General features: G+C 43.1%; 1 protein-coding gene across 3 annotated transcripts in view; it reads left to right on the forward strand.

The window, feature by feature from the left end:
• nphp4 (nephronophthisis 4) overlaps positions 1-23,231 on the forward strand; it is a 196,680-nt gene that overhangs the window by 153,228 nt on the left and 20,221 nt on the right. For all 3 annotated transcript variants that reach the window (XR_013549174.1, XM_078425576.1, XM_078425577.1), the window contains 4 exons: positions 345-550; positions 4,755-4,981; positions 8,001-8,190; positions 19,418-19,492. Coding sequence is in view for 2 of the 3 variants with exons in the window: in XM_078425576.1 (XP_078281702.1) it covers positions 345-550; positions 4,755-4,981; positions 8,001-8,190; positions 19,418-19,492 (698 nt within the window). In the remaining variant the exon portion in view is untranslated. The remainder of the gene's footprint in view (positions 1-344; positions 551-4,754; positions 4,982-8,000; positions 8,191-19,417; positions 19,493-23,231) is intronic.

The following is a 23,231-nucleotide window of genomic DNA, read 5'->3' on the forward strand; positions in this document are numbered from 1 at the left end:
CGCCGTTCTACCTAATAATTATAGTTATTGTAAATCCATCATTCACAGATTTAAAGTTAACAATTAAAATAGAATCAGTAGACATTGGTGGGAGAGAAATGTTTCTTCATTGAAAACCTAGCTCATGTTTTTCATCTACATGTTCTTGAATCAAACTCCCAGATAATGGGAGTATTATCATCTGTTTTAATATCTGAAACCATCATTCACATCAACACTTAATCTTCCAAATGACAAGGAATCGTCATTCTATTACACCAGTACATCTTTTTAGTCTTTCCTCTTAGTGTTATAATTGTTTCCTTCTCAAATATTTATCAGTAATCATGTACAATTTTTTGAAGGTCACAATGTATACAGAGCACAGCGTTTGGTGGACCTAGATGGTGAGCTGGCCTCAGTCCTTTTTTCCAGAGCAAGGATCAACAGTCTTGGGCAGAAGCAATCAGACAGCGATGGAGAGATCATTCGCAAGCGGAAGCTGAGCCGGATGATGTCTGTCCGTCAGCAAGAGTCTGGCACTGATCTTCAATCAAAGAGCCACATTCTGGTAAGATGCATAGATTTAAGCATCTATCACAGCTCTCCCTTTCGGTGCGTTTTATGTGTGTTATCTGTGTTATGTCTGTTAGTCAAATTTAGTCAGGAAAATCAGGAAAATCAGGCAAATCCTACCTACAACCGAAAGGATCTTCTGTTCATAGGATTCCAGTGCAATCGGGACCTTGTGCGCGAATTTCCACACCCGCGAAATATACCGGAAGAGATAGCCAGGACACCGGGCGCTCCGTGGATAGTTGTCGGCACGAACAGGCGTCGCAGGCGGAGGAGAAACAGGAAGCAAAAGCGAGGATGCCGGTCCGGTATACTTGCCAAGCTAAAGAGACAGCCACACAAACCACCGCTACCCAGCATGTTTCTCACCAACGCCAGATCCATCATCAACAAAATGGACGAACTAAAACTACAGATATCAGCAAACAAACTCGTGGAGGACTGTTGCATTCTCTTAGTAACAGAGACATGGCTTCATCCACTTATCCCAGACGGAGCCATTGAGCTAGCCGGGCGTACAGCGTTTCGTTGGGACAGAAACATCGACTCCGGTAAGAGCAAGGGGGGGGGGGGTTATGCATTTACGTGCACAACAGCTGGTGCACTAACATCCAAATCATAGATAGCCACTGTTCTCCTGATCTGGAGTCCCTAACAGTTAAATGCAGGCCTTTTTACCTTCCTCGCGAATTTACAGGGGTTATAGTAACAGCAGTCTACATCCCACCGAATGCTAACGCTAGCACAGCTTTAGGCTACCTGCTCGGTGCAATAAACTCACAACAGAGCACATATCCAGAAGCAGCCCACATCATAGCCGGGGACTTCAACCATGCAGACCTAAAGTCAGTTCTCCCGAAACTTGAACAACACATAAGATGTGCTACCAGGGGGAAAAACACACTAGACAAGGTTTACTCAAATATTAAGAAGGGTTTCAGGTCAGCACCACTACCACACCTGGGGCAGTCAGATCACCTGTCCATATTCCTAACTCCAGCATACACCCCACTCAGGAGGAAAGCTCCAGTCACCATAAAGACTGTTAAGACATGGCCTGAAGGAGCTTCCTCGCAGCTGCAGGATTGCTTCGAAAGGACCAACTGGGATATTTTTGAGGATCATGACTTGGAGGAGTACACATCAACTGTACTTTGCTACATCAAAAACTGTGTTGACAATGTCACCGTCGACAAACGCATCCGGTTGTATCCCAATCAAAAACCCTGGATGACAAAGGATGTCAGGTCTCTCCTCAAGGACCGTAACACCGCCTTCAGGTCTAGTGATGGAGCTCTATACAGTGCTGCTAGAACCAACCTGAAGAGAGGCATCAAGGATGCCAAAGCGTCTTACAAGAGGAAGATTGAGGACCACTTTTCCAACAATGACCCACGGCGGGTATGGCAAGGCATCCAGCACATCACCAACTACAAGACCAGCAACCGCACGACTGCCGACGGCGACGCCTCGCTGGCAGAGGAACTTAACTGTTTCTTTGCTCGTTTCGAGGTGAAAGCTACAGGGGCAGACATAACACCCTCTCCAGCACCTGACAGCAACACCTTCACTGTGCAGGAGTATGATGTTAAGCGCGTGCTCAGAGCAGTGAATCCCAGGAAAGCTGCAGGCCCCGATGGTGTGACGGGCAGAGTGCTGAGGGAATGTGCAGACCAATTATCTGAGGTCTTCACAAAAATCTTCAACCTGTCCCTTTTAAAATCCACCATCCCTCCCTGCCTGAAGTCCGCCACAATCATCCCACTGCCGAAAAAGTCTGTCATCAGCGGTCTTAACGACTACCGTCCGGTAGCACTCACACCGGTCATCACAAAGTGCTTCGAGAGACTGGTCCTGCAGCACATCAAAGCCAGCCTCCCACCCACCTTCGACCCACACCAGTTTGCCTACAGAGCAAATAGGTCTACAGGGGATGCCATCGACACTGCTCTTCACACTGCACTGACCCACCTTGAACACCAGGGGAGCTATGTGAGGATGCTCTTCCTCGACTTCAGCTCTGCCTTTAACACGGTCATCCCGAGCAGACTGGTCACCAAACTTTCCGACCTTGGATTTTCCCAAACCATCTGCCAATGGATCAAGGACTTCCTGACCAACCGCCCCCAGACCGTCAAAATAGGCCCTCACCTCTCCTCCACCATTACACTGAGCACCGGCTCACCACAGGGCTGTGTGTTGAGCCCCATCCTTTACTCCCTCTACACTCACGACTGCGCCCCCACCCATCCCACCAACACCATCATCAAGTTCGCGGATGACACGACTGTGGTTGGACTCATCTCAGAAGGAGATGAGACAGCCTATAGGGATGAAATCCAAAGGCTGGCAGCATGGTGTTCAGTGAACAATCTGGTCCTGAACTCCTCCAAAACAAAGGAACTTATAATTGACTTTAGAAAAACCAGTGGAGATTACGACCCACTCTACATCAATGGGGTCTGTGTGGAAAGGGTACCAGCTTTCAGGTTCCTGGGTACGCACATCGCAGAGGATCTTACCTGGTCTACCAACACCATCACCACAGTAAAGAAGGCACAGCAGAGACTCCACTTCCTGAGGATCCTCAGGAAAACCAACCTGCAGGAGAAGCTCATGTTGTCCTTCTATCGCTGCTCCATCGAGAGTGTGCTGGCATACTGTATAACCACATGGTATGCCAGCTGCTCAGAAAAGGACAGGAAGGCCCTTCAGAGGGTCATCACGACGGCCCAGAAGATCATCGGCTGCTCACTGCCCTCCCTGGAGCACCTGTTCAGACTACGCTGCCTCAGTAGAGCAGGCAAAATAATAAAAGATCCATCCCACCCCGGCCACCGTCTGTTTGTTCATCTGCCCTCTGGTCGACGTTTCAGGTCGATCAAATCCCGAACAAACAGACTTAAGAACAGTTTTTACCCCAGGGCCATACGAGAACTGAACACTACCTTTGCACTAGGCAACACCGTTAAAAAATCTTGTACTTAATATAATTGTATTTAATTGTATTTATGTATTTATTTGTTTTTGCATTTATTGCATATATGTTTGTACGCACCGTCAGGATTGGCTATTTTTTAATTTCGTTGTACTCGTTGCAATGACAATAAATGAATATTATTATTATATTATTATCCCAATAAACTAAAACTTTCGTATTGAAACAAACTCTTGAAATGTTATAACATAAGCAAAAGGTAAAATGATAAAAGGTAAAATTATTCAGTGATTAATGATTCATTGATTAAATGATTCAGTGTTAAATATCTCCTCTAATTGTAGCAAAATATTCCACAATTCCAGTACTAATGGTGGAAACCAGTATCCTGGGACCTTTGAGGCTGAATAATTAGTGATTTCATTCCCCAGATGTGTACCTTGAATTTTCAGGGGTTCTGATGGCAAAACTACTGGTGTTCACTGTGCGATCATGACAGCAACTTCAGGATTTCTGTGCTGTTCTAGTTTAAATCTGAAATCCTGAAGTTGACCCCCCAATTCAGTCCCGTCTCCGATGCTGAAATCAGGCTGGAGATCAGGGTGACACTGAACTTGGATGAATTGCTGAAAGATTAATTTCAAATTAAACCCGCATGAAGATTTTGAGGCAAGTCTGAGGAGGTGCAAATTGTAAAAAGAGGCAAGACAACAAACAGATGGCAGGAATAACATCTGGAGAATGGATTTAAAATAACCTGTTAATTTATAACTATTTTTACGATCTTTATAACAGTTATTGATTTAGAAATATTTCTTAATATTTAAATTGGTTTAATAATTGAGATTTTAAAAAAAAAGTTTAGAATTGTTAATTTTAAAATACATCTTAAACTGTCCAATATTATTTCTATCCACTGACTAGTTTTTTTAGATTTTACATCTTCAATGGTCCCAAGACTTTAAAAAAAAATCCTTCCATTTGGCTTATTAATTAGATTTAACTAGTACATTAATAGTGCCAGAAAAAGCTTTTGTCTCAAACAAAATACAAAAACAATGGTGAAGTTCTTCGTACTGTAGCTGCATATGGGAGCAGTGTGCTTTTCCATGTGCAGTGAACTGAATTCATTCTGAAATCCCCATAGTCCTGCTCATTTTTATGCAATGCTGGAGACTCTCAATTAAATCCAGAGAGCCCACAGGTTTCCAAATAGTCAGTGGGTCTGTCCAACCGATCAATGCCTTGTGTTCTTTTCCAGGCAAAGCGTGAAGAACGGATCCAGCACGAGCGAGACCTACAGATCATCGCAGCGTATCGCGAGCAACTCAAAGCACAGAGCATCAACAAGATGTTATCCCAGGCCATTACCACACAGTTCACGTTGTACGCTACACTTGGGAATGCTGAATTTTTTGAGTTTACCCTGAAAAATCCTTACAGTGTTCCGCACACTGTAACAGTGGAGTGTGAACATCCAGAACTCAGGTATGCGGCTCTCCAGATAACAGCATGAAGTCTGGTCTCCAACATCTAGCCTCTTGCACCCACTGTTAAAAATAAAACGGACTTACTCGGAACCCAGCTTCTCATTCTTGACCTCCAGAAAACTTGCTTTACTAAAGATCTTGACTGTAATTCACTGCCCTCGGGGTTATAGTTGGAAGCGAACTGGGGGTAAAATAGAACATAAAACAGTATAGCACAGAAACAATTTCATTAGCCCACCATGTGTGTGCTAACCATAATAGCAATCAAAACTGATCCTATCTGCCACAATCCATAGCATCATATTTCCTGCCTGTTCTTGTGTCTGCCTAAATGCTCCACCAATATTGCTATCATATCTGGCAGTGCATTCCAAACACCTAAAATAAAAACAATGCTTATAAATCTCTTTTCACTTGCCCGACTAATCTTAAACCTATTCGCCCTTGTGTTTGACATTACTACCCTTGGAAAAAGACTTTGACCGTCTACTCTCGGCCTCTCATCATTTTATTTGTTTTCATCAGGTTACCCTCAGCCTCTGATGTTCCAGCGAAAATAATCCAAGTTTCTTCAACCGCTCCTTAAAGCTAATACTCTCCAGTCCAGGCAAAATCCTCATGAGCCTCTTCTGTACCCTTCCCAAAGTCTCCACATCCTTCCAGTAATGCAGTGACCAGAACTGGACACGGCACTCCAAATGTGACCTAACCAAAGTTGTATACAGCAGCAACAGAGTTTATTACTTTTACAGTCAATGCCTTGACCGATGAACGCAAGCATGCCACATGCCTTTATTACCACCCAGTCTACCTCTGTTACCACTTTCAGGGAGCTGTGGACTTGCATCCAAAGATCCCTCCAAACATCTTGACTTTAATGCAATTAAAAAGAATGTTGATTTTTGTTTAGAGATGCATCTAGTGATGATTGATCTGTTAAAGTTGTGCCCAGGTATACTATTGATTGCGACGATGTTCCTCGCCTAATAGAACTGACCAATCAAAACTGATTCTATCTAAATTGGAGGAACAGCACCTCATATTTCGCCTGGGCTGCTTGCAGCCCAGCGGTATGAACATTGACTTCTCCAACTTTAGATAGTTCCTCTGCCCCTCTCTTCCCCTCCCCCTTCCCAGTTCTCCCTCTATCTTCCTGTCTCCACCTATATCCTTCCTTTGTCCCGCCCCCTGACATCAGTCTGAAGAAGGGTCTCGACCCGAAATGACCCCATTCCTTCTCTCCTGAGATGCTGCCTGACCTGCTGAGTTACTCCAGCATTTTGTGAATAAATACCTTTGATTTGTACCAGCATCTGCAGTTATTTTCCTACTCACCTAATATAGAGTATGTTCAAATAATTGCAAGTTGCCAGATAAGGATTTCATTGTTCTTCCCTGCTTTGTATTCTTTATGCATTCTCTTTGGCCCTCCAGCTTTCCCCAGCCACCTGGCAAATGATTTACTTACAGGCTCCATCAGATGTTGATCTTTTCCTGGGTATGAGGTGGTATAAAACGTGCAATTGTAATTGGTCTGTTTTTCCTTTCATATAAAAATGCCTTCACTCCTGGTGAGAAATGCCATCAATTCCTGATCCGTGAGCACATAATTCTGATACTTAAGCAGTGAACAGTTTTCCTCTTTGACACATTAAACTGGTACAAATCCCATGGCTGAGGTAATATTATTATTCTGATGAACGAATAGAGGAGCAGAGATACACAGAACATACAGCACAAGAATGGGCCCTTCTGCCCACAAAGTTTATGCTGAACATGGTTGAGTTTAGTTTAGAGATACAGCATGGTAACAGGCCCTTCGGCCCACCGTGCCCGCACCAACTAGAAAGATCCCCGCACATTAACACTATCCTACACACACTAGGGGCAATTTACACATACTCCAAGCCAATTAACCTACATACCTGTACGTCTTTGGAGTGTGGGAGGAAACCGAAGATCTCGGAGAAAAGCCAAGCGGTCACGGGGAGAACGTACAAACTCGGTACAGACAGCACCCGTAGTCGGGATCGAACCCAGGTCTCCAGCACTGCAAGCGTTGTAAGGCAGCAACTCTACCACTGTGCCATCGTGGCTGCCCACGGTGCCAAGCTCAACTGATTTTATCTGATCCATGTGCCTCTATTCCTTACACTTCCATATGCCTATATAAAAGCCTCTTAAATGCCACCATTGTATCTAACTCCACCACCACCCCAGGCAATGCATTCCAGGCCTCCACCACACTCTGTGTTAAAAAAAAACCTTGCCCTGCACATCTCCATTAAATGTTCCCCCTCTCACCTTATACCTATGCCCTCTAATGTTGGACATTTCCACTCTGGGAAAAAGGTTATGACAGTCCATCTTATCTATGCTTCACATAATGTTATGTACTTTTATCGTCTCCCTTTAACATTCGATGTTCTAGAGAAAATAATCCATGTTTATCCAACCTCTCCTTGTAGCTGAAACCCTCTGATCCAGGCAGCATTCTGGGAAACCTCCTCTGCACCCTCTCCAAACCCTCCACATCCTTGCTGTAATGGGGTGGTCAGTACTGCACGCAATACTCCACATGTGGCCAACCCAAAGTCTAATAGAGCTGCTTCATGACTTCCTGACTCTTGTGTTCAATGCTCAGGCAATGAAGGCAATCATACCATACGCCTTCTTTACCACCCTATCTACTTGTGCTGCCACCTCCAGTGAGCAATGAACTTGGACTCCTACGATCCCTCTGCACATCAATGCTGGTAAGGGTCTTGCCAGTAATTGTATACTCTCCCCTTACATTCAACCTCCTAAAGTGCAATACTTCACACTTGCTCGGGTTAAACTCTGTCTCTCAATTAAACTCCATTTCTCCGCCCATTTCCTCAGCTGATCTATATCCCGCTGCATCTTCTGACAGACTTTTTCACTGTCTGCAACTCCTCCAATGTTGGTGTTGTCAGCAAAAGTGCTCACCAACCTATCTGATTTGTTTTTTTGTTATGTTCTTGTGTTGTTCCCAGTGTCATTGTGAACAGCAGAGAATGGAAGTATTTCAAGAAACTGAACGAAGTTCGGACCCCTTTGGAAGAGGATATGTTCCACATTGACGGAAGTGTACAGTTCCCACAAATCTACCTACGGCCCAAAGAGACTGTCTATATCCCATTTAAATATCAAACCTTCAGCGTTGATCATTCTGTTGCCCCACAGGTACAATCTGATCTTAGAACATTTTTTTGACCTCTTGTTTTGTTTGTTTTGGTTTAATTCCATTGTATTAAGCTCAGAACTGATATCTAGTAAGAACACAGCCTAATAATGATTCATTGTTTCTGGTTCTTCTGTGCTGAAATTGTGCTGTGCTGAGTTAGATAGAGCTCTAGGGGCTAGTGTAATCGAGGGATATGGGGAGAAAGCAGGCATGGGTTATTGATTGGGGACGATCAGCCATGATCACAATGAATGGCGGTGCTAGCTTGAAGGGCAGAATGGCCTCTTCCTGCACCTATTTTCTATGTTTCTATGTAGACATTAGTGGTTGCAATAGAAATACTATAATAAATGAAAACAAAACTCGCATATGTACAAAATGTGTAGGAAAGAACTGCAGATGCTGATTTAAATCGAAGGTAGACACACAATGCTGGAGTAACTCAGCGGGACAGGCAGCATCTCTGGAGAGAAGGAATGGGTGACGTTGTGGGTTGAGACTCTTCTTCAGACTTCAGATCCCTCTTCAGATGTTTCGGGTTGAGATCCCTCTTCATTTCAAAAATACTGGAAGCTATAAAATGCGAGGGATTAAATAGTTTAGTTTTAGTTTAGTTTAGAGATACAGCATGGAAACAGATCCTTCGGCCCACCGAGTCCCCACCGACCAGCGATTCCCGCACACTTACTCTCTCCTACACACACTAGGGACAATTTACAATTATACCAAATCAATTCGTCTACAAACCTGTACGTATTTGGAATGTGGTAGGAAACTGGAGATCCTGGAGAAAACCCACGCATGTCATGGGGAGAAGGTACAAACTCCGTACAGACTGCACCCGCAGTCCGGATCATACCCGGATATCTGGCACTGTAAGACAGTAACTCTACTGCTGCACCACCATGCCGCAAATAGCTTGTGAAAATAGTACCAGTGGCCATTTAGCTATGCCGACATATTGACTGGACTTTGAAGATATTATTCTGCTCCCACTGTCACCAAAAGCAGATGTTAGAGGGCCTATCCTTCTGATTCAAAGTTCAGTGTCAGGACATATGCACTCAATGTCTTCCTTCTGTGCTATGGAGTTCAATTATTCTAGATTTGTGCTCAGCCACAACAATATTGGATAATTAAATTTATTTTGAAACAATTAAATAACAAATATTTTAATAGTTTCAAAGTGATGTTCAGTTCTTTTCAAGTGTTAATATTTTTAAGTTATTCAAATAGTTTTTAAAAGTAACAAACGTTCAGCAATGTTCATAATCCCTGACAGATTTGACAGTCAGTTTTGGACAGAGGTAAGGTTTGGCTGAGTATTAAAGACTGTCCCAGGTGTTTTATTGACATTGATCAGCTCACTTCAGTGACATTGTAAGATCATACCAAACGCTGTCAACACACAGGACATTGTCATTTGGGGCTGGACAATGACTGCAAAAGCAAAGAACAGCCTTTTCACACAGGCCATCGCTGAGTGTGTGTGTAGATTGCCACTGCCATCATGGTTTTTGCCCACTGGAGCAATGGTAAAAAGACATATATTCTTGTGGGCATGCTGGTGCAGCTAATAGAGCTGCTGCCTCAAAGCGCCAGAGACCCGGGTGTATGATCCTGACCTCGGGTTCTGTCTGTGTGGAGTTTGCATGTTCTTTCCTTCCTACACACTTAGTCTGGCATCTGCAGTTCCTTCCTACACACTTCCTGTGACCACGTTAATCTCCTCAGGGTGCTTTGGTTTCCTCCCACATACCAAAGATGAGTGGGAGTTTCGGATAATTTGTCTGGCAGGCAGGTTTGCTAGTGTGACACCTGTGGCTTTAAACTAAGTAGTGGGGGGGAGGGGAGGGGTTAACAAATTGTGAATATGAAGATGAGGTAAAAGGGAATACAGGAGATATTGCAAAAGACTCTCGGAAGAATGGGAACAGAATTTCTAGAGGGGAAAAGAAATTAAGGGCAGGGCCAATTGTGAACGATGTGAGAGGGGAGGTAAATACAGAAGTTAAAGTGTTGTACTTAAATGCGCGTAGTATAAAAAATAAAGTGGATGAGCTTGAGGCTCAGTTAGTCATGGGCAAGTATGATGTTGTAGGGATCACTGAGACATGGCTACAAGAGGACCAGGGCTGGGAACTGAATATTCAGGGGTACACAACGTATAGAAAAGACAGACAGGTGGGCAGAGGGGGTGGGGTTGCTCTGATGGTAAGGAATGATATTCATTCCCTTGCAAGGGGTGACATAGAATCAGGAGATGTTGAATCAGTATGGATAGAAATGAGAAATTGTAAGGGTAAAAACACCCTAATGGGAGTTATCTATAGGCCCCCAAACAGTAGCCTCGACATAGGGTGCAAGTTGAATCAGGAGATAAAATTGGCGTGTCAAAAATGTAATGCTACGGTGGTTATGGGAGATTTCAACATGCAGGTAGACTGGGAAAATCAGGTTGGAAATGGAGCCCAGGAAAGAGAGTTTGTAGAGTGCCTTCGAGATGGATTCTTAGAACAGCTTGTACTGGAGCCTACCAGGGAGAAGGCAATTCTGGATTTAGTGTTGTGTAATGATCCTGATCTGATAAGGGGACTAGAGGTAAAAGAGCCATTAGGAGGCAGTGATCACAACATGATAAGTTTTACTCTGCAAATGGAAAGGCAGAAGGGAAAATCGGAAGTGTCGGTATTACAGTATAGCAAAGGGGATTACAGAGGCATGAGGCAGGAGCTGGCCAAAATTGATTGGAAGGAGGCCCTAGCAGGGAAGACGGTAGAACAGCAATGGCAGGTATTCCTGGGAATAATGCAGAGGTTGCAGGATCAATTTATTCCAAAGAGGTGGAAAGACTCTAAGGGGAGTAAGAGACACCTGTGGCTGACGAGGGAAGTCAGGGACAGCATAAAAATTAAGGAGAGGAAGTATAACATAGCAAAGAAGAGTGGGAAGACAGAGGATTGGGACTCTTTTAAAGAGCAACAAAAGTTAACTAAAAAGGCAATACGGGGAGAAAAGATGAGGTACGAGGGTAAACTAGCCAATAATATAAAGGAGGATAGCAAAAGTTTTTTTAGGTACGTGAAGAGGAAAAAAATAGTCAAGGCAAATGTGGGTCCCTTGAAGACAGAAGCAGGGGAATTTATTATGGGGAACAAAGAAATGGCAGACGAGTTAAACCGTTACTTTGGATCTGTCTTCACTGAGGAAGATACACACAATCTCCCAAATGTTCTAGGGGCCGGAGAACCTAGGGTGATGGAGGAACTGAAGGAAATCCACAATAGGCAGGAAATGGTTTTGGGTAGACTGATGGGACTGAAGGCTGATAAATCCCCAGGGCCTGATGGTCTGCATCCCAGAGTACTTAAGGAGGTGGCTCTAGAAATAGTGGAAGCATTGGAGATCATTTTTCAATGTTCTATAGATTCAGGATCTGTTCCTGTGGATTGGAGGATAGCAAATGTTATCCCACTTTTTAAGAAAGGAGGGAGAGAGAAAACGGGTAATTATAGACCAGTTAGTCTGACATCAGTGGTGGGGAAGATGCTGGAGTCAATTATAAAAGACGAAATTGCTGAGCATTTGGATAGCAGTAACGGGATCATTCCGAGTCAGCATGGATTTACGAAGGGGAAATCATGCTTGACAAATCTACTGGAATTTTTTGAGGATGTAACTAGGAAAATTGACAAGGGAGAGTCAGTGGATGTGGTGTACCTCGACTTTCAGAAAGCCTTCGACAAGGTCCCACATATGAGATTAGTGGGCAAAATTAGGGCACATGGTATTGGGGGTAGGGTACTGACATGGATAGAAAATTGGTTGACAGACAGAAAGCAAAGAGTGGGGATAAATGGGTCCCTTTCGGAATGGCAGGCAGTGACCAGTGGGGTACCGCAAGGTTCGGTGCTGGGACCCCAGCTATTTACGATATACATTAATGACTTAGACGAAGGGATTAAAAGTACCATTAGCAAATTTGCAGATGATACTAAGTTGGGGGGTAGTGTGAATTGTGAGGAAGATGCAATAAGGCTGCAGGGTGACTTGGACAGGTTGTGTGAGTGGACGGATACATGGCAGATGCAGTTTAATGTAGATAAGTGTGAGGTTATTCACTTTGGAAGCAAGAATAGAAAGGCATATTATTATCTGAATGGTGTCAAGTTAGGAGGAGGGGGAGTTCAACGAGATCTGGGTGTCCTAGTGCATCAGTCAATGAAAGGAAGCATGCAGGTACAGCAGGCAGTGAAGAAAGCCAATGGAATGTTGGCCTTCGTAACAAGAGGAGTTGAGTATAGGAGCAAAGAGGTCCTTCTACAGTTGTACCGGGCCCTGGTGAGACCACGCCTGGAGTACTGTGTGCAGTTTTGGTCTCCAAATTTGAGGAAGGATATTCTTGCTATGGAGGGCGTGCAGCGTAGGTTCACTAGGTTAATTCCCGGAATGGCGGGACTGTCGTATGTTGAAAGGCTGGAGCGATTGGGCTTGTATACACTGGAATTTAGAAGGATGAGGGGGGATCTTATTGAAACATATAAGACAATTAGGGGATTGGACACATTAGAGGCAGATAACATGTTCCCAATGTTGGGGGAGTCCAGAACAAGGGGCCACAGTTTAAGAATAAGGGGTAGGCCATTTAGAACGGAGATGAGGAAGAACTTTTTCAGTCAGAGGGTGGTGAAGGTGTGGAATTCTCTGCCTCAGAAGGCAGTGGAGGCCAGTTCGTTGGATGCTTTCAAGAGAGAGCTGGATAGAGCTCTTAAGGATAGCGGAGTTAGGGGGTATGGGGAGAAGGCAGGAACGGGGTACTGATTGAGAGTGATCAGCCATGATCGCATTGAATGGCGGTGCTGGCTCGAAGGGCTGAATGGACTACTCCTGCACCTATTGTCTATTGTCTATTGTCTATTGTCTCTTTAAATTGCCCCAACTGTATAGAGTGGATGAGAAAGTGGGATAACATAGAACTAGTGTGAGCAAGTGATCGATGGTTGGCGTGGACACGGTGGTCGGAAGGGCTTGTTTCCAGGCCGTCTCTGTAAACTAAACATTGTGTCAGAATTTTATTTGACTTGAATGACATGGACTTTTGTACCATGACCCTGTTATTCTACACAATGGAGGTTAAAGAATTGGGACGTGTCAAAATGTGAATTGTTTGTATGAACCTTTTGTGTATTACATACAACATACTGCATACAACAACACGCACAGATTGTATTGAATATAAAAGGATGTTGGCATTGAGTCCAACTATTAAGATTCTTTGTAAATTCATAACAAATAACTGCCTGTACTTACTTTAGCCTGAACCAGATTAAATCTGATGTATATCCAGTAAAGTTCAGTTCAATTTTGTTTACCAAGGCACAGTGAAAGGCTTTTGTTGCATGCTAACCTGTCAGCGGAAAGACAGTACGTGATTACAATTGAGCCTTTCACAGTGTACAGATACATCTTGCTGATTAAAGACATGGAGTTTCCGATGCAGGTCTGAAATTGACTGCTTCTCTCAGGGTATCTGGTGAGAGCCACTTAATTCTTAATGACTTTCTATGATTTGAGATAGCTGAGGAACAACAGTAAATTATGCTTGTGGTACATGGTGCTTCCATGATTAAAAAAAAGAACTAGCTTTTCCCCTGTGAGTGCTAACTATGGAATCATTCATTGTTTTCAACCCAGAGATGTAGCAAAATAAATGCAGGGAGCAGCTAATTACTATGCACTGAACTGAACTGAACTGATGTGTGTAATTTGATGTGGATTTAGAAACACAATGAAAAGCACATAAAATTCCCCAGAATCAGCATGGAAAGATCCTACCCTGGTGGTTCAATTGGAAAGCAGGTTCTGCATCACACAGAATGATGCATTTCACCACTAAGCCATCAGGGGATTTAGTATTTAAATGTTAATTTGTGATTTACTCCGAGGAGCTTCTGGTTGCAAGATTTTGTTCTGACAAGAATGCTGATTACTGCAATTTTGATTTTCTTTTCATTTTTGCGTGGAAGACGCTTCACTTTGAACAAATCTGGGTTCCACTGGCTTCAAGTTTGATCAGTTCAGTCCTGTTGTTAACCTAGATTTCCAAAATGCAATACTTTAAACGATCTAAAATGTGATGCTATTTTCATTGAAGTAATGTCCATTGTAAAATCCAGACTGCCGAGGACCAATAGGGCCATTTAGCATTTTTCAATAAGATCGACATAAAATGCTGGAGTAACACAGCATGGGTCAGGCAGCATCTCTGGAGAAAATGAATAGGTGACGTTTCGGTTCGAGAAGCTTCAGACAGAGTCAGGGGAATGGGAAACAAGAGAAAAAGACGGAACAGAGAACAAATAAATAAAAGATATACAAAAAGCAATGATTGTGGGAGTGGGTTAGGTGATAACGAGTTATACAGACAGTGAAACTCAACAGGATGACAGTGAAGCTGGTATGACGACTAGGGTGGAGGAGGGATGGAGAGGGAGAGGATGCAAGGGTTGATTGACGATAAATACATTTTTCAGTAATTGGGTTCCTTCTTAAAATATGTGCCCAATGAGATAGTTGTTTTGTTGATTTTAATTTCCCAAATTTTTCCCATTTTCAGGGAAGGTTTAATTAGAATGGAGAGAGCAAGAATAACTCCCTATTCAAAGAGGGAAAGCAGGAAACTACAGGACGGTTAGTTTAACATTAGTCGGAGGGAATATGTTAGTAGCTATTATTAAAGACATGGTTCCAGAGCTTGAGGCAATCAGCCAAATTCAGCGTGGTTTTGTGAAAGGGAAATCATTTTTGACCATTTTATTTGAGCAGGTGCTGTGAATGACGGGGTACCGAATGATAATTAGATTTGCAGAGAGCATGATAAAGTGCCATATTGGAGATTATTGCACAATATAATAGCTCATTGTGCAGCAGGTAATATTTGGCTTGGATAGAAGATTGGCCAGGAAACCGAGAATAGCCATAGATAGGAATTTTACTGGTTAGTTAAATGTAACAAGTGGTGTCGCACACAGAACAGTGCTGGGGTATTTACATTTTGCAATCAAAGTCATTGTACAAGATGTTTTAGTTGTGCAAGACATTGGTGAGGCCACAACTTGCAGTGTCGTGTCCAGTTTTGGTCACCCTGGTTAATTGGAAAGAGTTCAGAGATTTAGGAGGATGTTGCCAATAGGGAGAGGTTGGGCAGGCTCAGACTTTATTCCCTGGAGTGCAGGGGGCGGAGAGCTGGTCTTATAGATGTCTATAAAGTCACAGAGGGAATAGATAGGGTAAATGCACAGCATCTTTTTCCCAGCATAATGGAATCAAGATCTGGAGGGCATAAGTTAAGGTGAGAGGGGAAAGATTTAGTAGGAAACTGAGGGACACACAGTGGGGTGGGCATTTGAAAAAAATCCCAGATGAGGTAGTTGAGGCAGATTACTTTAAAAGTAATCTGGACAGGCACATTGATAGGGAAGGCTTGGAGGAATATGAGCCAGGAACAGGCAAGTGGGACTAGATTAGATGGGGCATCTTGGTCTCCACAGGTGTGTTGGGTCAAAAGGTCTCTTTATATGACCCTATAAATGCCTGACTTGGATGGTGTTAACCCTATTATCTCTATAGGCCATTAGCTGACATGTGAATCAAAGAGATTGTAAACCATGGTTTAGTACAACTTAATCTTGATTAGCACTCGAGTTATTTAAGCATGCAGATCAACTGCTGAATTTTTAATAATTTCACTGTTGATTTTTTATTCCATTTTATCGCTTATAATAAATTGCAATAGGCTCATGGTTTATACTTGTCATGTGTGGTAAACTGGCTGGGCTCATTCCGACAGGAGTGGTAATCATCTCTGAGCTCCAAATCCTGGGCCCGCATTCTTGCAATGGTTATTTCTGGGATATTCCTTCTGATGCATCGGTGGCCTCTCGTTTACACTGTTTTCCTCTGGTCTTCCAGTAGGTTCATTAATGGAATTGCGCCCAGGGCCGCCACTTCAATGAGGTCATCCAATAGTTAGCCTAACCAGACACATCTGAAGAAGGGTCTCGACCCGAAATGTCAACCATTCCTTCTCTCCAGAGATGCTACCCGTCCTGCTGAGTTACTCCAGCATTTTGTGTCCATCTTCAGTTTAAACCAGCATCTGCAGTTCCTTCCTACACATCTGATTCTTTGCTCCTTTTTTAATCTTTAATTTTAAAGACCTGGGCTTCCTTGAGGTTGAATGGTCCTTTGACCTTTGATTATAGTTGTATGATTCCACATCCTCTATAAATGAGGCTGGAGAGTTCATATAATATTGACTTCTATTCTCAGAATTCATGTAAAGTTGATTTTTATACCCCATTATTTACCCCAAGGTTTAGCTGTTAGCCACAAGGTCTACAAGGTACCAAGGGTATGGGTGATAAATACATTGACAACACAAAGAAAGATTAAAAGTTTCTGAAGTGGACATATGGGTGCTACAAAACAGTAGGTTAAGTGGGTGGGCAGGCTCGGACAAATGGATCATAGACTGGGAAATCATGAAATAGTCTGATTTGGCAGCAAAAGTGAAAAACACTTTATTTCAATTACTGTGATCTGCAGTGATCTGAATCTCCAAGTGGATAGTTAGCAAAAAATCTAGTATAATAATAATAATAATAATATATTTATTTTATATAGCGCCTTAACACATGCACAAAGCGCTTTACAAATACAATTAACATAGAAACAAACAGACAAACAGACAAACTATCCTGACGGAAAAGCGGCGAATACTCTACGCCAGCGTCCTCTCACGTCAGGGTCCGGCAGTAGACATTAAAGAACACAAGACACACAGATACAATTTTTTACACAAAACAGCCATCACAGTGATTGCTCTAGGCATACCCTCACTGTGATGGAAGGCAAAGTCTTATCTCCTCCTCGTTCTTCTCCCGTGGCGCCACGAGGCGATCGAGGCTCCCAACCCCTTGAAGCCCCCACCGGGCGATGGAAAGTCCCAGGGTCGAGCCGAGCAGGCCGATGAAAGTCCTGAGCCCCCACCGGGCGATGGAAAATGCCGCGGCCGAGCCACGCAGGGCGATGAGAGTCCTGAGCCCCCACCGGGCGATGTAAAGTGCTGCGGCCGAGCCACGCAGGGCGATGAAGGGCCTGCGGGCGGGTTGATCGTGCCTCGTGCTTCGGGGCGGTCGAAGCTGCTGCGGCTGGAGCTCCCAAAAGCCGGTCGCCAGCCAGGGACCTGCGAGCTCCCGATGTTGCGGTCTGCAGGGCCCACGGCCGAAGCCTCCGAGATGGTAAGTCCAGGCCCTGCGACCGGAGTCTTCGAGGTCGATCCCAGCTGGAGGCCGCCGACTCCACGATGTTAGGCCGTTGCGCGAACGGAGATACGACACGGTAAAGGTCGCATCTCCGTTGAGGAGGAGATTTAAAAAAAGGTTTCCCCCAACCCCCCCACCACCCCCCTACATACACAGAATTAAAAATAAAACAAAACGTACATTTAACATCAACAATGACAAAAAAAACACCAAAAAAAAACGGAGAGACTGCCGGTGAGCCGCAGCTGCAGAACACAGCCACGCCCCTTTTGTATGCAGCTAGTATAGGTATTTCGGGAAGCTATCAAAATGTTCTTGTTTTTTGCTGGGATAAATGAGTTCAAAAGTAGGGAGATTATCATTTACTTATATAGGGCCCTGGTGAAACCATAAGAGTACAGTGTTGGTAACAGTCTTGAGAACGTTTACTAGAGTGACACCTGGAATGTGCACATTGTCGTTTGAAGAACGTTTGGACAGGCTAGGCTTGTATGTGCTGGAGTTTGGTTTAGGGGACTTGATTGAAGCATGCAATATACCAAGGGCTCTTGACAGGGTGGATATGGAAAGGATATTTTATCTTGTGCGAGAATCCAGAAATAAAGCATTTACGACAAAAATGAAGTGATTTTTTTTCTCTTGGAGGATCACGAATCTTTGCTTTACTCATCATTAGAGGAAGGTTGAAGCTAAGTCTTTGTATATTTTTAAAAGAGATCATAAGACATAGGAGCAGAATTAGGCCATTTAGCCCATGGAGTCAGTTCCGCCTAGAGATAGAAAGATACTTGACGAGCATGAATTGAAATTTTACCCATGGGAAGGCAGGAGTGAAAATCAACAAAAAAAAGCTGCTGACGCTGGAAATCTGAAAAAAAAAAACGGAAAACACTGGTAATGTTTAGCAGGTCAGGCAGCCTCTGTGGGAAAAGAAACAGAGGTGATATTTCAGAACAAACACCCTTTGTCAGGAAAGGATCAACAACCTGAAATGGTAGCTCTGTTTCTCTTCCCACAGACGTGGCCCAACCTACTCAGTATTCCCAGCAGTTTCTGTTTTCAGAGTTGAGATTCCAGTCATGCTAGCCTTGACCTTATTAAATGCCATAACAGGCTCAAGGATCAAATGGTCTAATCCTGTTCCTAATTTGTATGTACAAACGTAAACGATCAGCAAGATTAGAGATTGCGACAATGCGGTAAGGTTCACCTGAATGACAGGTATGGAAGTAGCTCTCAGCATCCCGCATCATGTCGCAGTGGGATGCAGGTTCCAATAATTGTTTCTGCAGTATAAATCATCACTCTCCTCTGTTGGATTGAACGGTAGGAAAAATCAGGGTCCTACTGGTTTATTTATTTCAACAACGTGGCAGATCAATAAATTGTGCTGCTTTTTACTTACATCTCACTTGTTTACAATTGGCAAAGCGGAGAATATTTGACCACTGAGCAACCAGAGAACAGTGCTGAACTACTATCTACCTCTTTGATGGCCCTCTGACTATCCTTGATCGGACTTTGCTGGCTTTATTTGCACTGAACATCATTCCCTTATCATGAATCTATCCACCGTAAATGGATCGATCGTAATCTTGTATTGTCTTTTTGCTGACTAGTTAGCATGCAACAAAAGCTTTTCTTTGTACCTCTACACGTGACAATAAACCCAACTGAGCTGAACACTGATATTGAGACACTGTGGTTCTGCCACTTGCTTCTATATGGCTTTGATTATAGAGCAATGCCAGCAGGGACCTAGCTCTCAGCAACATGTGGGCCACCCTGAATGGAATTGGCAAGTTGTTAGAAGAAAGAGAGGAATCAACAGACAAAAAGATATTGCAAATTTGTTATTTTGAGTTTAATATTGTAAACTTGTTATTTTTTTAAATCTTAGGGTCCATCTGATGGGAGTCTTGCTAGAAAGAACCTGATTAATCGGGAGCAGTCCAACACACCCAAGAAGATTGAAGTATGTATCATCCCATCAACAGTCTGCCTCTGAATGTGTGCTGTTCTATTACATTACTCCAGCTGTAGATTCACCGTAATGTTTCTGCTACGTGTCTTTCATCTGGTGGGTGAAGAGTGACAGTTCCAGAATTCTATTAATTTAATCTTGCTTTTTGGATTGAAATTATTTTATTCTAAAATACAAGAAGTGATATTCTTTCAGAGTGGTCCATGAAGCATTTAGTAAATAACATCAAAACAAAAACCCACAGTTGTTCCGTCAGTATCTGCGGACTGTGATTTTGGTTTACAATTTCAAATATAATCATTTGCCATGATCTAAAATCTTATTCCATGTTAACCATGCGTGCTCTTGATCATTGCCCTATTTTATGAAAAAATGAGCATAAACACAAACAGTCATTTGAATTCATTTCTCACTGGAAATTCCTGGAAGGTAAAACCAGACACTTGCTTCCCGCTTCCCACTGAAATAAGAATGGTGGTACAGAAAACCAAAAGCCCGCTTACCCATGGCAAAGCAAGCAAGAAACATTCCTCAACAACTCCACAACCCCGTGTCCTTCCTACTTTTGTCACACACATTAGTTTAGTTTTTTTAGTTTCGTTTAGAGATACAGCATGGAAACAGGCCATTCGGCCCACTGAGTCTGCACCGACCAGCGATCCCTGCACATTAACACCATCCTACACACCATCCTACACACACTGGAATAATTTACATTTATACCGAGCCAATTAACCTACAGACCTGCACATCTTTGGAGTGTGGGAGGAAACCGAAGATCTTGGAGAAAACCCATGCGGTCACAGGGAGAACGTACAAACTCCGTACAGACAGCAGGCGCTGTAAGCTCTGTAAGGCTGTAACTCTACCGTTGTGCCATGGTGCTGCCCTAGTCCTAGCATGACTAAATTTATTCCTAGCATGACTAAATTCTGCTTTCTACATGAATTCTACACACCAATACCTCCCCAACATTATAAAGTGTAACAAAGTTAAAATTCACCAGTTATAGATATTGTTTCACAAAATGCTGCAGTAACTCAGCAGGTCAGGCAGCATCTCAGGAGAGAAGGAATGGGTGACGTTATCAGTTATTGTAGGTAAACCAGACCCGATAGTACAACCCTAAGTACAACGTTAATATCCTAACCCTAAGTACCTAAGGGTGGTGAATACGTGGAATACTTTGTCAAAGAAGGCTGTGGAGGCAAAGTCAGTGGATATATTTAAGGCAGAGATAGATAGATAGATAGATAGATAGATAGATAGATAGATAGATAGATTCTTGATTAGTACGGGTGTCAGAGGTTATGGGGAGAAGGCAGGAGAATGGGGTTAGGAGGGAGAGATAGATCAGCCATGATTGAATGGCGGAGTAGACTTGATGGGCCGCATGGCCTAATTCTGCTCCTATCACTTATGACATGACCTTATTTTAAGGCTTTCCACGTTATATCTGTGTGGACCAACTATTATTTGGGAAACTGTACAATCTGAGTTCAGCAAACAGTGCTTGAGGAGCAACGGTGGTTGAAAAGGACTGATTGAAGAATAGTTCATGGAGGGAGAGATAGATCAGCCATGATTGAAAGGCAGAGTAGACTTGATGGGCCGAATGGCCTAATTATACCCCTATCACAAATAAACTAATGAACTTACCTTAAGTGCAACCTTAATATCCCATAGCAGTTTGGGGTGCTAATGTAGGGTTGTGATTTGTGTTATGCAGGGCAGTTCAAGAACCTGATAATTGATGTGTAGAACCTCAAGGTAAAGGTTCTCAGGCTCCTGGGTCCTCTGCCCGATGGTGGCTGTGAGATGAGAACGTGGCCAGGGTGGTGTGAGTCTTTGATGATATTAGCTGCCTTCTTGTGGCAGCGCTTCCTGAAGATCCATTTGACGGTGATTAGATCACTACTCATGACACACCGGGCATTTTCTGTGGCCTACTTCAGTCTTGAACATTTGAATTACTGAAACAATCCATGATGCAACCAGTCAAGGTGTCATCGTACACCTGTAGAAGTTTAATAGAATACCACCACCTGCAAATTCCCCTCAAAATCGCACACCATGCTGACCTGAAAATGTTTTGTTTATTCCAAAGTTAAAACTTTTGAACGATCTATCTAGCAGGACTTTAGCAGCATTTTCATAGAGTCACACCACCACATTCTTAAGTGCAGTTAAAAATGGGCAACTGCTGCTTATGTTGTGGGATTGAATATAAAACACTTGGTCTGGAACAAGTGAATTGAGAAGAGCATAAACATTTTTTGAAATTGTCATATTCAGTGGGTTCTGAAGTTGCTGTTTCTCCACCTTGCTCGAAGCCTCAGTGGAATAGTTCAGAAAGCAAAGGTCTGAGTAAGTTGGAGATTTAAAGTGTCAAATAACCAATAGCTCAGGATCGTGTCTGTAGAATCAATTGAGCAGTTGGCAAAGCAATCACTTGAAGTGCTTTTGATCTCCCCGGTGTAGCAGAAACCACATCTGAATAGTAATAACGGTAAACCAAATTGCAGGAGAAGCAAGTAAATCCTTTATTCTTCTTAAGAGAGAGCATTGGGTTGAAAGATAGTAGCATCTGAGGACGCAAAAGGGCAGGTAGTGCATCTCCTGCGTTTGTTTAGCGAGCTGCCTTGGGAAGAAGAAATTTAACAGAGTCCAACAATAGAAGACCTGGCGATAAAAGGATAATACATAACATATTTGATATAATGATCACAACCACTGATTTATAAGTTCCCTGTTCTAAATAGTTCTAAATATTTTCTATTGATTTGCAAGTAAATAAAATTGTACTTATGTTTACATAGAAACATAGAAAATAGGTGCAGGAGGAGGTCATTTGGCTGTTCGAGCCGGCACCGCTATTCATTTTGATCATGGCTGATCATCCACAATCAGTAACCCTTGCCTGCCTTCTCCCCATATACCTTGATTCGCTAGCCCCTAGAGCTCTACCTAACTCTTTTAAATTCATCCAGTGAATTGGCCTCTACTGCCTTCTGTGGAAGAGAATTCCACAAATTCACAACTCTCTGGGTGGAAAAAGTTTCTCATCTCAGTTTTAAATGGCCTCCCCTTTATTCTTAGACTGTGGGCCCTGGTTCTGTACTCCCCCAATATTGGGAACATTTTTCCTGCATCTAGCTTGTCCAGTCCTTTTATAATTTTATACGTTTCTGTAAGATCCCCTCTCATCCTTCTAAATTCCAGTGAATGCAAGCCCAGTCTTTCCAATTTTTCCTCATATGACAGTCCCGCCATCCCGGAGATTAACCTCGTGAACCTACGCTGCACTGCTTCAATTGCAAGGATGTCCTTCCTCAAATTAGGAGACCAAAACTGCACACAATACTCTAGATGTGGTCTCAGTAGGGCCCTGTACAACTGCAGAAGGACCTCTTTCCTCCTTTACTCAAACCCTCTCGTTATGAAGGCCAACATGCCATTAGCTTCCTTCACTGCCTGCTGGCCCTGCATGTTTACTTTCAATGACTGGTGTAGAAGGACACCCAGGTCTCGTTGCACTTCCCCTTTTCCTAATCTGACGCCATTGAGATAATAATCTTTGTGAACTCTAAACATCAATCCAATTTTATTTATTTAATCAATTAAAATCATTGTCATAAATATATAATACGTTAAAACACTCAGGATATCCTAAGGCATTAACTCCCATCACATTACCTTGAAATCCAGTTACAGTTTCTAGGGTTCAATA

The sequence above is a fragment of the Rhinoraja longicauda genome, chromosome 30 (genome assembly GCF_053455715.1).
Source record: "Rhinoraja longicauda isolate Sanriku21f chromosome 30, sRhiLon1.1, whole genome shotgun sequence".
NCBI lineage: Eukaryota > Metazoa > Chordata > Chondrichthyes > Rajiformes > Arhynchobatidae > Rhinoraja > Rhinoraja longicauda.